Below are 13,502 nucleotides of genomic sequence, written 5' to 3'. Positions count from 1 at the left end.
AGTAGGCTTTTGTTTGGCTGCTCTTTTGTTTGGTTGTTGATTCCTTTGGTGACAGAATTTAAAGAGAAAGAATGCCTTTTGAGATCAGATTCTGTTTTTCTTGTATTTTCCTAGGTTTCATTATTTGAGAACCCTTTCTTGCAGAACTTATGTAAATGATCCAATTAGCTTAAAATTGGTCATTTTAGCTGCTAGGGTTCATATTAATTCCAAACACACCATTGTTCTACAGCTACTGGAGGCACACCTTTAATTGCATAATCTGCTGAATTGTTTGCAATGGATGGATTAAAAGGGGAGCATAAGTCATCACATGACTCAAAAATCATAGCACTACTGTTGTAAGAAAGAGAACTCTGAGTTTCATTAAATCTGTTCACGTTGGGCTGTTTGATATTAAACTATTCATTAGCAGTTAGGAATTATATCAGTCCTTTAAAGACACTTTTGTGTTACCATTTCATCTGAAACCCACTCTCTCCTCCAGATTTCGCCGCCAGCTTTCTGAACCCTGTAACTCTTTTCCTCCTTTGCCGACAATGCCAAGGGAAGGGCGTCCTATGTACCAACGCCAGATGTCTGAGCCAAGCATCCCCTTCCCACCGCACGGCTTTAAGCAGGAGTACCATGACCCAGTCTATGAACATAACACCATGGTTGGTGGTGCAGCCAGCCAAAGCTTCCCTCCTCCTTTGATGATCAAACAGGAACCCAGAGACTTTGCGTATGATTCAGGTAGGCTCCTCCTTGGGTGGAATTATGTGTAAACCACCTTTTCACCTCCCTTGTTGATTTGATTAGTGTTGTCATACTGGTGGCTTCTGACCAGGAATTTGCCAGTGGGATTATTCTCATTTTATCCTGTGTTTGAAACTTTCTACATTTGAGGGCATGGGTTGGTTATCAAATGGCTGCCATGAGATGATGATGACCAAAAAACAGGGCAGAAACCTAAGCCAGTTCAAACAAAGTACAGTTCATAGAATTGCACTTACTCCACCTAGAGCAGAAAATTATCATTTTTTTGTCTTGATACTGTTCTTTTCCCCTTTTGTATTCTGCTATGGTAATGTTATTTAGAAATAATTCTTGCAAAGTCTTTTAAGCTAGGCATTTACACCTGGTAAGTTAAAACAATTATTGGTGTCAAAAATTCCAGTCGTCCTAAAGTAAGAATTCTTACATGTTAGAAAGGGAGCAGGAAAAAAATCAGATTTAAGGTTCTTTCATAGTTAACTTTGTCTCAGAGAGCTGGAAAATTCTATTACATATCATCTGTCAAAGGAATGGGGTCTTCCTGAAGGTAAGGAAGCTTAAAATTGATTCCAAATGTTACTATTGAGTTTTGCCAACATTTAATTTTAAAGCCCAAAAAACTTACTCACCTCAACTCTACTGAGTTTTTCCTGCTATAAATCTGTGAAATTAGGACACAAGCTTTTTACACTTCTAGGTATTTTAAAGAGATGTGTGAAGTAAAGGGTAATGTTTGTAAGGAGGGCACCACAGGTCTGCAACTTTTCATTACTAACATTATTGTAGCCAGGCCCATAGCTGGTATTAGACGTGGAGATAGTTGAGTGCAGTCCAATTTCCTTCCATCGGGATCAAGTGACTGGCCATCCTTTATGAAAGAACTATTGTAAGAACTTACCAGTTCTGCTTAGGGAGCACAAAGTGGCTTCCAGGGTTTAAGTTGAATAAAACAACCTGCTTTATTGTGAAGGTCTTTCAAGAGTTCAACACAAGGGGGCCCTGTGACTTAGAGGCTCTTCCGCAGTTGCCACGCTCACAGATAGGAAGATAAAGGACTAAGGGCTTTGGCCAATCTAAAGCTTTCCTCAAAATCATGGAAACACAGTACTTTCCCCACAACCCCGAATTTCCTGCCCAGCTGACTCTCCCAGGGCCTGAGTAGATTCTTCCTAGGCTTGATTTCTGTCTGTGCCTCTGCCTAGGTCTAGAGAGCGCAGGGCAGACGGAACTGTCCTTAAGTTTGTGTGTCAGGCCTGCCTAGATTTGGGGCAGCATTGGGTTAAGGGCTGGGAAGGTGAGGGGCTAGTCTCTGCAGAAACATTGGTTCCAGCCTATTCCAGGGCTAATTTTGAAAGGTTTCTTTAAAAGCTAATTTGAACTGGACTTCTGGATTGTTTTCAAAAGAGAATATATCAATTTCATAGATGATTTACAACTTAGAAAAATAACTAAGCCTGTTGAATGAGGGCCTACATCTTGGGAACTATCTTGAAATTCTTCCTAGTGGTTTGAGCACAGCGCCTCTTCCTATCAGCGCTGGGGACTCAATAATTAAATACCTTGGAAGCCAGTGGACTTTACTGTAGGTAGGAAACATCTGTCTCTGAATTTCAAATTCTGTTAACTGCTATTATGCTTATCTCTAGCCATTTTCAGTGGCTTCAGTATAGTTTCATTCACCAATAATTTAAAGAAACTACAGAAGGAAACTATACAAAATAGTACAAATGGTCAACCAGCAGGACTTGTGTAATATGTTAAAAATTTTCTGTTTTTGCTTTTTTTTAAATGTATAATGCCAAAAATGAGTAACATCAACCCTTTTTGTGATTCTCTGATTTGTTCCACATGTATCTTCTTGTGTTTATATTGCAAACACCTGTATGTGTAGCATGGAATTAGGCACTTATACTATGTGAGCCAAGCAAAAAGAGATTTGGGATTCTAATGAGGCAAAAATTTAAGGGGTGGATTTGTGGGAGTTAACTTCATTACCTGTGGGTCAAATATAGTTTATGTCTTAGAGTCAGCCACTGTGTGTGTCTCAAAAGCTTACCTTTTGCCACTAATAAGTTTAAGGTAATCACCCAGGTCCTATCTTAAAAGTGTGGAGTGTCTCTTCTTTAAGTGTGCCATGGATCTTCCACTGGCTTGTAAAATACTATTTAACATTTGAGAGCTATCAATTTTATGCTATGCCCTAATTATACCTTAAAACGACACAACTATACCACACTTCTTAGTTCTAATTTTAGTTTTGCCTGTAGGATTGGGTTGCAGTTGAATAGTTAAATGGTAAAGACTGAACTTTTGGGTATGATTTCAAATGGAAGAGCTTTGGGATATGATTTAGAAAAAAAAACCATTAATCTGTTGGTATCAAGATACAGTTTGCTGCTATGAAGTGGACCCTTTGCATAAGTCACTATTGCAGCCAGCAAGAATGATATCTGGACATTTTGTTTGTTGTCATTAGCTCATTCATCTTTCCCAAGAGCACATTAAACAACCTTGTAGGAAAGCTAATGTATTTATCATTTGTATCAGCGCTCTCTTATTCTTATTCATTTTGAAACAGTTAGCACATTAGGAAGTACTTCATGTGTGATTTTAAAACAATACAAAAATGTTTTTCTAAGTGAGTTAATCTAGAATGTGTGTTCTAAAGTTATCATTTCAGAGGAATTCTAGGATACTTTATTGCTTAATTCAATGTACTATAAATGTTGTGACAATAAAAGATGTCTTGAAAGAGAAAAGACAGCATGATTGTGCTCTAATAAAACCTGACATTAATTATGACATGGGAAATGGAAGGTCTATTAGTTATAATTATAATTACAGGGATGCAATTTCAACTGCCGAATATTTAAGATAAAAATTCAAAATATTATGTTATTAAAGGAGAAATCTTTATTCAGGTGATAAAAGGGGGGAAAACCTTGGATCAGAAGACATAGAAGAGAAAAGAACTAGCTATTAAAAGGGCCAGTTTATTAGGTGTGGAGTTTGACACAGTTTCATCATGGCACTATGTTGGAAAGTTAATGCAGTATGTCTGCTCTGTTGACTTATTTCTCTTCCCTAGCTGGATGGTGCTTTGTAAAGCACTACACAAGATTTTGCTTGTTAATTAATTGCCTTCTAAAATCCAGTGTCTGTATAGCACTCATTGAGCAAATGACCACAGCAAGTAAGGATGTTCGGAGTGCCCCTTTTGGAGTGTATAAAACATTATCCCTAGGTTAATGAACTCATTTGCCTATCTTTGTAACTATCTTTGTCACTTTAGAATGCCAGTGAGATAGGTATTTTATTATTCACCTTATCTTTTTTTATTTTTGAGACTATCTTGCTTGTGTAACCCTGGTTGGTCTGATTTTCACTGGTATGACCAAGTTAGCATCAAATTTGTCACAATCCTTTCTCTGGAGTAAGTAGCAAATTACCAGACTTCAAATCCTGTAAAAGATTAAGTTGTGTTTTCTTTTATGTTTCTCTTTTTCTCTAAATAATGTATCTCAAACTTTCTTTTTCCCCTTTGTGACAGGGCCTCACTATGTAGCCCTGCCTAGCTTGGAATTCACTATGTGGACCAAGCACTCTATGATCTTACAGTTATCTGTCTGCAGAACTCTGGGATTAAATGCATGTATTACCTTACCTAGCTCCTCAAAGGTGTTTAAACATTGAGTTTATCAGAGGATGGAGAGATGGCTCAGCTATTGGGAATACTCACTGTTCTTGCAGAGGACCTGAATTTGGTTCTGAGACCATACATAGCAGTTCACAATTGCCTCTAACTCCATTTCTAGGGGATCCAAAGTTGTTTCCTGACATGTGGTGAACATACAGACATACATACATGTAGGCAAAGCCTCCTACATGTAAAATAAAAATAAATCTTGAAAAAAATGAGCTTATCAAAGATTTATCAAAGGTTTTCAACTCTTTATAAAGTTTTTCTGACATAGGCTTCAGTAATAATTAGAAAAACAGTAAGCAATTTAATAGCCCAATAGCTACAAGTCCTTTGTATGGAAGTTGATTTTGTCTGAGCCTTCTAATCAGGTTTCACTCATTTATTTTAATATCGTGGCATGTGATGCATACAGTTGAACCAGAAGACTTGAAACTTTGGTCAGCTGTGTTCACTTTATATGAGCAAGCTTGTGGGGTCCTGCAGTATCTGAAACAGATGTAAGGAAGCTTTTGGAAGAATACCATGACCCTCTTTTCATTCATCGCAAATCCATCTGTTTATCAACTCAGTAACATCTCTCAGGTGCCCCCACATACTTTTTACATGTTAGAAAAATGCAAAGTCTTATTTTCTGTCATTAGCCGGTAAAAATGTGATGTGTAGACAAAGAAATGGGAAAGCGACTGACTTATATGTCTAACATTCCCCTGGGCCTTCCAGAACACTTTACCAAAGACCTCTGAGCCATATTCAATGTCAGAAATGGGGCTAGAGAAGAAATCTTATGTCCTGAGTATTGTTCTATGTTGGTAGATGTCATCGTAAGCATTTAGATAGGCACCAGTGAAGTGAGTCCTAATTCACATGGAGTGAGCATAGCTTGGACTTAGAACACTGTTTTAAATTGAAGCTTAAATGGTGAGAAATCATTGGGTTAGGCAGTAAGAACAATGTGGCCCGGTTTTTGTTTCTTTGTTTGTTTTGTTTTTGTTTTTGTTTTGTGTTTGTGTGGATATACAGAGTCTTTTATGTGTGTGGAGATAATTTGTCAGCAACTTAATTCACTGTAGAACACTTATAAAACACTGTAAATGACTGAAAAACAATAATGAAATGAAGAAGGTTAAAACTACTCATAGTGAGTCTTCAGATTATGACTATTTTCATTGATACTCCCCATTTAAGAATGTCCTCGAACTCAGTCTTATACAGACAACGGGAGAGGAGGGAGGATTTATTTTCGATCATGCTTTAGGGATCTCAGTCCATAACCCTGGCAGTGTTGACTGCTGGTGTATAGTGAAAGAAAGCCTCATTGCAGTGGGGATGTATGGGCAAGGAGGCTGTGCTGCTCATGGCCAACAACAACCACAAAGAGATGCTTTGTGGATGTATGGAGACCAGATGTAACCTTTAAGGTTCCTTCTCTGGTGACTGAGAAGTAACTGAGACTTCCTCCAATTCCTAATTTCTACCACCTCCCAAATAACAATAACTAAGTCCTCTAATTAAGAGACTAAGTATTCAATAGGGTGCATGCACACTTCAACCATAACATACTTACTTTAAAAACCAACGTTGTATTTGCTTACAGAAAGAGACATACACTCCTATACCATTTGCAAGTCAGTGATTTTATTCTGAAGACACTATTTTTTCTTTTTCCTCTTCTTATTTTAAAAATCTAATCAGGACTTGGATTTCATTTGGGTAGTTAAGAGGGCAAAGAGCTGCAATATGTTTTTCTTCTCTGACCATCACCGCACCCTTCTTAATATACACCTTCTCTGATCAGCTACGTGACCATCTCAGTTCACTCCTTGTTGGTAGAGTGGAACACCTAAAATAGGAAAAGCCACCGATCTCGAGTTTTTTAACTCTTAAAAAAAACATAGAGGATACTTCATGGAGAATAAACTTATACTTTTCAACACATGTAGAAAGAAAATGCAAGTAAAATACATTTAAAATGTTTAACTTATACAGCAGTATAGCTTCAGAGTTGTACAATATTTTAGCTTGCCTTTCTTCATGATCACGTGACTGACAAGGAACTGCAGTTTATAGCCACTGCCCAGCATCACAGGAAAGAATCCACCCATTTAGCTCCAAACCTAAAAATGACCATAAAATTCAAATTATAGTACCTACTGAACATGTACTGCTCTTGCACAATCATAAAGTTAAAGATAAGTAGGAGGTTGTCTGTGTTTCAATGTAAGAACTAAACATAAATCTTGAATCAACTAGCAAATATTTTAATATCCATCCCAAAATAGCTATTAGGCTATATTCCATGAACTGTTTTAATCAGTTTTAAGTGTATGGAGTCATGAAGGCTATTCAGCATTAAATTCTTAAAAATATGGACTAATTTTGGCTCTGGTTGCATATACCTTTAGTTCCAGCACTCTGGAAGCAAAGGCAAACAGAGCACCAGGAGTTTGAGGCCAGAGTGGTCTATAAAGGAAACCTAAGGCCTTCAAGATTATATAGTGAAACCTCTTCTTTAAAACAAACAAAACAAAACAAATTTAAAAAACCTCACTTAAAATGGTATGTTTATTCATTGGTAATGTTCCATATGGCTGGGTAATCAATCATCTTCCCATGTGCCTTCTCCAATTATTTAAATTTAAGCCTCCAAATATTGTAATATTGTTTTTTGTTTTGTTTTGTTTTTTGTTTTTTGTTTTCAAGACAGTGTCTCTCTGTGTTGCCTTGGCTGTCCTGGACTAACTTTGTAGACCAGACTGGCCTCGAACTCACAGTGATCTGCCTGCCTCTGCCTCCTGAGGGCTGGGATTAAAGGTGTGCACCACCACTGCCCAGCTGTAATATTGTTTTCTAGCATTTGGTTTGGCTGATGTTAGAGGCTGTTAGTTAAGTACTGAAGTGTCATATGCCATAGTAGAAACATTTAAAACAGACGGTCCTGCTCTAGACTTCTTCTGCCCTCTCAAGGCATGAGGATGCTTTTCTGGTGAGTTGCTCAGGTGTGAACATGGAGCCTGTTGATTGCAAAATAAGTTCCTACGTGGCTTTGAGTCACCAGCAGACAGATGTGCTTTCTTCCCTCAACAGGAAAAGCCCAAGTTACAGATGGCTGATAAAACTCATACAACACTGTTTAGGTTAGCACCAGCCCTTTCCAATTCATCCCTGTGATTATTTAGATTAGAGAATGTTGAACTTTGCCATTTTTGGTAATTTCCAATGCAATTATTATTATGGTTACTTAAGACCAGTTTTTTCCCATTCAATACTGAAGCTTACCTTCACTCTCTCATAACTTTTAATGCTGTTGCTTAAAGAAATGCAAGTTGAGAAGCACTTGGGAATTTTTAAAAATAGGATCTATTGATTCTTTGGAAGATGTTAACCTTCTGTTTGTTGCTCTAGCATCCAAAGATAATTTTCTTTTACTCAACCCGAGGTTAGTGGACAAGTAGGCTGGTGTTTTAGGTCCTTCAATTGTGAAAAGTGACAGCACTATTTACCTACTTGATCTCATTATTATAATAGTTGTCATAGCTCGGCCTTACCATTTGACTCTGCTTTTAATTGCCTAACATGCCTTATGTGGGTTTTCCTGCATTTGATTCTGGTTAAAATAGCAACTCTCCCAAACCACAATACTGGTCTACGCTATCAGTTTTTCTAAGAAATGCTTCAATATCCTCTAAATCTACAGTTACTGTAAGTGGCCTTGGCGAGTGATTTGATTTGAGAATTGAGACTACAGTCTGGATTTACTCTTTATGCATTAACACAGGTCAAATGGACAGGGACTGCATTTTCAGTCAGTAATGGAAGGCTGATGGCTGTCTTAAACCAATCATATCATTTTTACCCATGACTGATTGATCCCTAGGGGCAGAGCCTTGTAAGCATTTCTTTTACATGAATGGACTCCATAGAGCCTGAAGTTTCATTCATAAAATGGAGACTGAAAGGAAACACACACATGCACAAGCACACACACACACAGCCTGGCTCTCTGGAATGCCACTTATACAGAGCTGGAGGGTGTAGTGTTCCATCAGCTGCTGCTTTTGCCAGTTGACTGGAAGTAATGATTAATGCTCATTGGTCCTGCTTGTGTAACCTGACACTATTTATGGTGTGCCAGGGTTCCTAATGTATGGTGAATGAGAAGACAACATTCTCAAATCAGAAACATAAACAGGAACTGGTGGTCTGAATTCCATTCAAATATGTCATCTCAGCCCCCACTGTGTTTGTCTAACTCGGATTTTACAGGCAGGAAAGGGGGATGGGAGTGAGAATGCGCTTGTCAGTTGTAGTGGCCTGGAGAGGAGAAATTGGCATGGGTGGAGTCCACTTTTCTAGTGTGTAATTTATGGTTTCTTTTCAAACAACACAACCAGGACACTTAGACTTTAAGTTGTTTACCACCAACGGGTGAAACTTACATATAACTGTTTTTATAAGTGGAGCTGAGATTTGAAATTAAATGAAGCAGTTTAAAGACCACAGGCTATCTCTCTGTGGTTGGTTGTATGTGTTTAGTGAATGTGAACAAAAAAAGCAAAAGATTACCTTCCTTTGAAAACTGTGTGTGTGTGTGTGTGTGTGTGTGTGTGTGTGTGTGTGTGTGTGTGTTTGTACATTCATGTATGTCACTAGAGTGTATATTTTTGGATTTTAAATATTCTTATAAAACATCTTGGAGCTCAACAATTTCCATACTCAAATGTGTTAGCTAGATAAGAGGAGAAATGAGTTTCTTAAATATTTTCATCTAGGTAGATGTGAGTAACTCGAAATACTTTTTACACAATTTGTGTTGGGTTAACAGATGCTTATTGTTTTTGGTGTGTGTGTGTGTGTGTGTGTGTGTGTGTGTGTGTGTGTGTGTTTGTGTTTCTACTTAATAGATTTCAGTAGTGCCTGGTAGATTTCGTAAGGGCAGGTAATTCAAATAAGTAGGAAGATAATCAAAAAACAAAATAAAACTGAAAAACCAGGGATCCTGTGGTGGTGGTGATTATTTAACAGACCCCTTAATCTTTAGTTTTTGAACTCGTTTTATCTGACTCCTCTTTTTCGGTGAGCCCTAAGAATTCATTATTTTATTTACATGATCTGTTTTTTAGTTATGGTCAGCATTAAATAATAAAGCTGCACAGTTGCTGTGACATTTGAAAAATACCACTCCTGGGCCTGATATCTGTTTACCATTTGTATCACATGAAGCACACTTTGTAATTTCTTTTGGCTCTCAATTTCCTTATTTACAAGAGGGGTCTAGTATTTTTGTAAAGATTAAGTATAGTCATGTTTGTGGAGTGATTACTAATAGTGTCTGACACATATTAAGAGACCCAAAAACAATGCAGGGCATTCATTGGTGTAATCTTTATCATGATTTCTGCAAAGATTATGAGTCCTATAATAGAGCACCACAAACTCGTACTTGGGCTAGAGGATAAGATCACGTGTATGAGATAGTTTATTAAAGTCACCACATTGAAATCCAGCATGCTGTGTCTGACATTGTTCGTGCTAAGCTTTGTTACTGGTTTTATTTTTATTGGAAGCAAGCAGAACACATTATGTGACTATAGTAAATGTCCCAGGAAGGATGAAAGCAAGGGGGAAGATTCTTCCTCAGATACTTTCCTTTCAAATCACATAAATTCCAACCGGAAGCAAATCCGGACCGTTGGGTACTCCACGTCAGATCCTTGACTGCAGAGTGCTGTTGAGAATCAATGGGTCAGCTAATGGCATCGGTAATATTTAATTTTAAACCAGTATTAACTGCCAGACTATAGCAATATCTAGTAAATAGCCCAAATCACAATGGTTCCTGTGCCTTCTGCCACTTGAATTTTATTTTTGACTCTAGCTTAATAAAAGTCAAAAGCCCATAAAAGTTACAAAACCCTGGGTTCAGAATGTTCATAAGCTGTGTAGGCCTGCATATTTTTGTGTGTGATACTATCCAAAAATATCTCAGGAACTTATGAGAGAGGTCTGTAGTTTCAGGGAGAAAGTTATGTGTTATTGTTTGTCACTATACTGCCTCCATGTCTCAGAAACATTGAATTCAATTCTCTGCAATATTCTCTTCTTCTTTCTTTGGTTTTGCCTTCATAGTTTGCTGATATAGAAATACCCCAAGCACAGGCAAAGCAATACTAAATTCATCACTCCCTTCTTAAAACTTAAGCTATGTCCAAACCCATTACTTCTTTATTAAGATATACTTATTCTACTTTATAAATATGGGTGTTTTGCTTCCTTGAATGTCTATGACCTACCTCATGCTCAGGAAGGTCAAAAGAGGGTGTTGGATACCTTAAAATTGGATTTATGTGGTGGTGAGCCACCAACTCAGTGCTGGGAATAGAACTTAGGTTCTTGGTAGGAACAAAATATATGCAAAATAAGTGCCCCTGAGCCAGCTCTCCAGCCCTTCCACCACCCTTCAGACTGTTCCAGTCAAACCTTTGTGGTTGAGAACAGGGAGGCCCATAAGGCTTCATTGTTTCATCTCCTTGTTGGCCCTCTTCCTCACGTAAATCTAGACTTATTTGGGGCTTAATAAGTTTCAGATTTCTTCAATATAGAATACATCATAGGTGAAAAATATCTTTTTCATAACTGTGTTTTTTAGGAAACTAGAAAATGTGTTATTGTAATTAACTATATACACATCAAATGTAAATCAGCGTTAAAGGGTGACATGGGTGTTTCTGTATTTGCATTTGTACCTATCTTCATGAAGCTTGCGTTATTTAGGCCCTGCACACCCTTTGGGTTTTTAACATAATATACGATATTAACAGTAAGTGAGAAGAAATAAATCCAAACCAGTAACAGTTGAAGAACTGAAAAGAATGAAAATAGTGGCAGAATAAAGTTTGTGTCCTAAGTTGTTAATATAGCTCATGTCAGTATATTTTTTCTCTTTAGTGGGCTTGAACCAAGTACTTCCTGCATGTTAGGAAGAAGTCTACCACTGTGTATATCCATAGCCACCTCAGGATTTCATATTCATATTTTCAGAAATTTGTTGAATAATAATTCTATCAAATAGTGTTAAATCTTCCAGGTTTGCATTGATGTGTGCTCATGTGTGCGTGCACACACACACTCCCCTTACAGAATCTAAAATACTTTCAAATGTATATTTTACAGACTACATCATTTTGGCTCTGCATATTTATCATTTTACATTTTCTCCTATTATCATAATCTACTGTGGTTCATGTTTATGATCCCAGTACTGGACCAGGTGAGTCAAAACTATAGAAGGAGACCCTATTTCAAAAGTGAATGAATGAATGAATGAATGACTAGTTCCTTGTAGACTTTTAGTCATATCACCCCCACAAGGAGTTTAAGTGCAGAATCAGGCAATTTTTGCATTCTAATTGAAGTGGAAACTAAAGGCACAGTCTTGAGCTACTCTTACCTTACTGGGATTCCTCATTTACCTTAAGATATTTGAAAGCTTAAGCAACTTATACACTGGTTATTGCTGCAGAAATCTAAGCAGAAGGATAAATGAGGGCGACTCGCTTTCCCACCTCCTTGCCCAGTTTGTTATATGAGAGAATCCCGGTTTTACGCACTATTTGATAACAAAGCTGTTTCAGCAGCCACTAAAAATGCCCTAGACAATTGTGACAAATCTTTCCTGTCTGGGCCGGGTGTAGCTTTTGGAAGCTTACACAAATGATACCCCAAAGGGGAATTTTCATTTTGTACCAACTGAGCAGCAAATATGCAAATCAGAGGAGTTGCCTGGCAGATTACATGTGCAAATTCAAAACTGCACTTTGTGGTCAAACCTTGGGCAAAGCTTCCCAGAGCAGTACTGTTTTGTTTTATTTTGTTTTGTTTTGTTTTACCCCAGCACAGCTTTACATTGTAAGGCAAATGGGGAGAAAGCAGCTTTTTTTTTAAAAGGAATTTCTTGTACATGTATCCTGATATGAAGTGATACTTTATCACTTCAAGTATGATGCCTTTAATGGCGACACTACAGGAAGTTTGCAGAGCTAGAGCACTGTGTTCTTGACTCCACCCATGCATCGAAGCCTCGGGATGCCAGCAGCACTTCACTGCTTTGAATTTTTACAGCATATTAGATCAGCTTTCATCACCACCAGAGCTCATCTGTAACAAATTACAGGCGCTGTGATTTCTGTGAGCTGATTTGGTCAGCACTAATAGCGTGTTTTAGAACGCTTTGATCCACAAGTTTCTACATCAATAAAAATCCTTTGTCTTAAATTCAATTTATATAATCCAATTTATAGACTGACTTTTAAACTTCATAGGCTGGTGTTATTTAAGAACGAACAAGGGTTAATGTTAAAAAAAAAAGACCCATAAAGTTCAAAGATAGGTCCTCAAATACTTAAAACTTGTGATGGAAATTCTGGCTTAATCATAAATTCATGATGACTGTTCAATCAATCACAGATTAAGAAATGAATTTACAGAAACTATTCAAGAATAACTTCACTAGTAACAAACCAGTCAACTAGTTCATGGAACTTAAACACAAGAAATAAAGATACTGAAATATGTAATTATATCATATATTCTTATTGACTGTATATGCTAAGGGAAATATTACATATAACTTACTCCATATATTCCTCTTAACAACCCTTTTAAAAGTATCATTAGCATTCCCGTTTTACAGATGAGAAGGTTGAGGAAAGAGCTGTTAACTAACCTACATAAAGCTACACTACCATGAAATGAGAGACCATAGACTTGAATCTGTGCCTAGTAGGTGACAAGTGGCCATTGACAATTATTGTGCTGGGCTGGTCATCCTAAAATTATAACTGGAGCATGCCGGATAAGATAGTATAAATGCTCTACAGTCCTAGCATGTTTGCATAGGTCAGTGGATTGTTGCCACAGCATTCTATTTTTTTCCACAAGTAACTGGAAGGCTCTGCAACACCTCCATCCCTGTCACCAAACATCTGCCTTTGAAGTTACCACTTAGCCAGTTTGGATCTTAGTTGAGCATTTAGCAAAAGTTCAA

General features: G+C 37.5%; 1 protein-coding gene across 5 annotated transcripts in view; it reads left to right on the top strand.

Moving 5' to 3' along the window:
- Window positions 1–13,502, top strand: part of ETV1 (ETS variant transcription factor 1) — an 85,663-nt gene that overhangs the window by 53,743 nt on the left and 18,418 nt on the right. For all 5 annotated transcript variants that reach the window (XM_084793769.1, XM_084793768.1, XM_084793770.1 and 2 more), the window contains one exon: window positions 488–735. In XM_084793769.1, coding sequence (XP_084649895.1) covers window positions 488–735 — 248 coding nt within the window. The remainder of the gene's footprint in view (window positions 1–487; window positions 736–13,502) is intronic.

The sequence above is a fragment of the Acomys minous genome (genome assembly GCF_964271855.1).
Source record: "Acomys minous genome assembly, chromosome: 8".
Lineage (NCBI taxonomy): Eukaryota > Metazoa > Chordata > Mammalia > Rodentia > Muridae > Acomys > Acomys minous.
The sequence above is the reverse complement of the archived record's forward strand: the minus strand, read 5'-3'. Positions and strand labels throughout refer to the sequence as shown.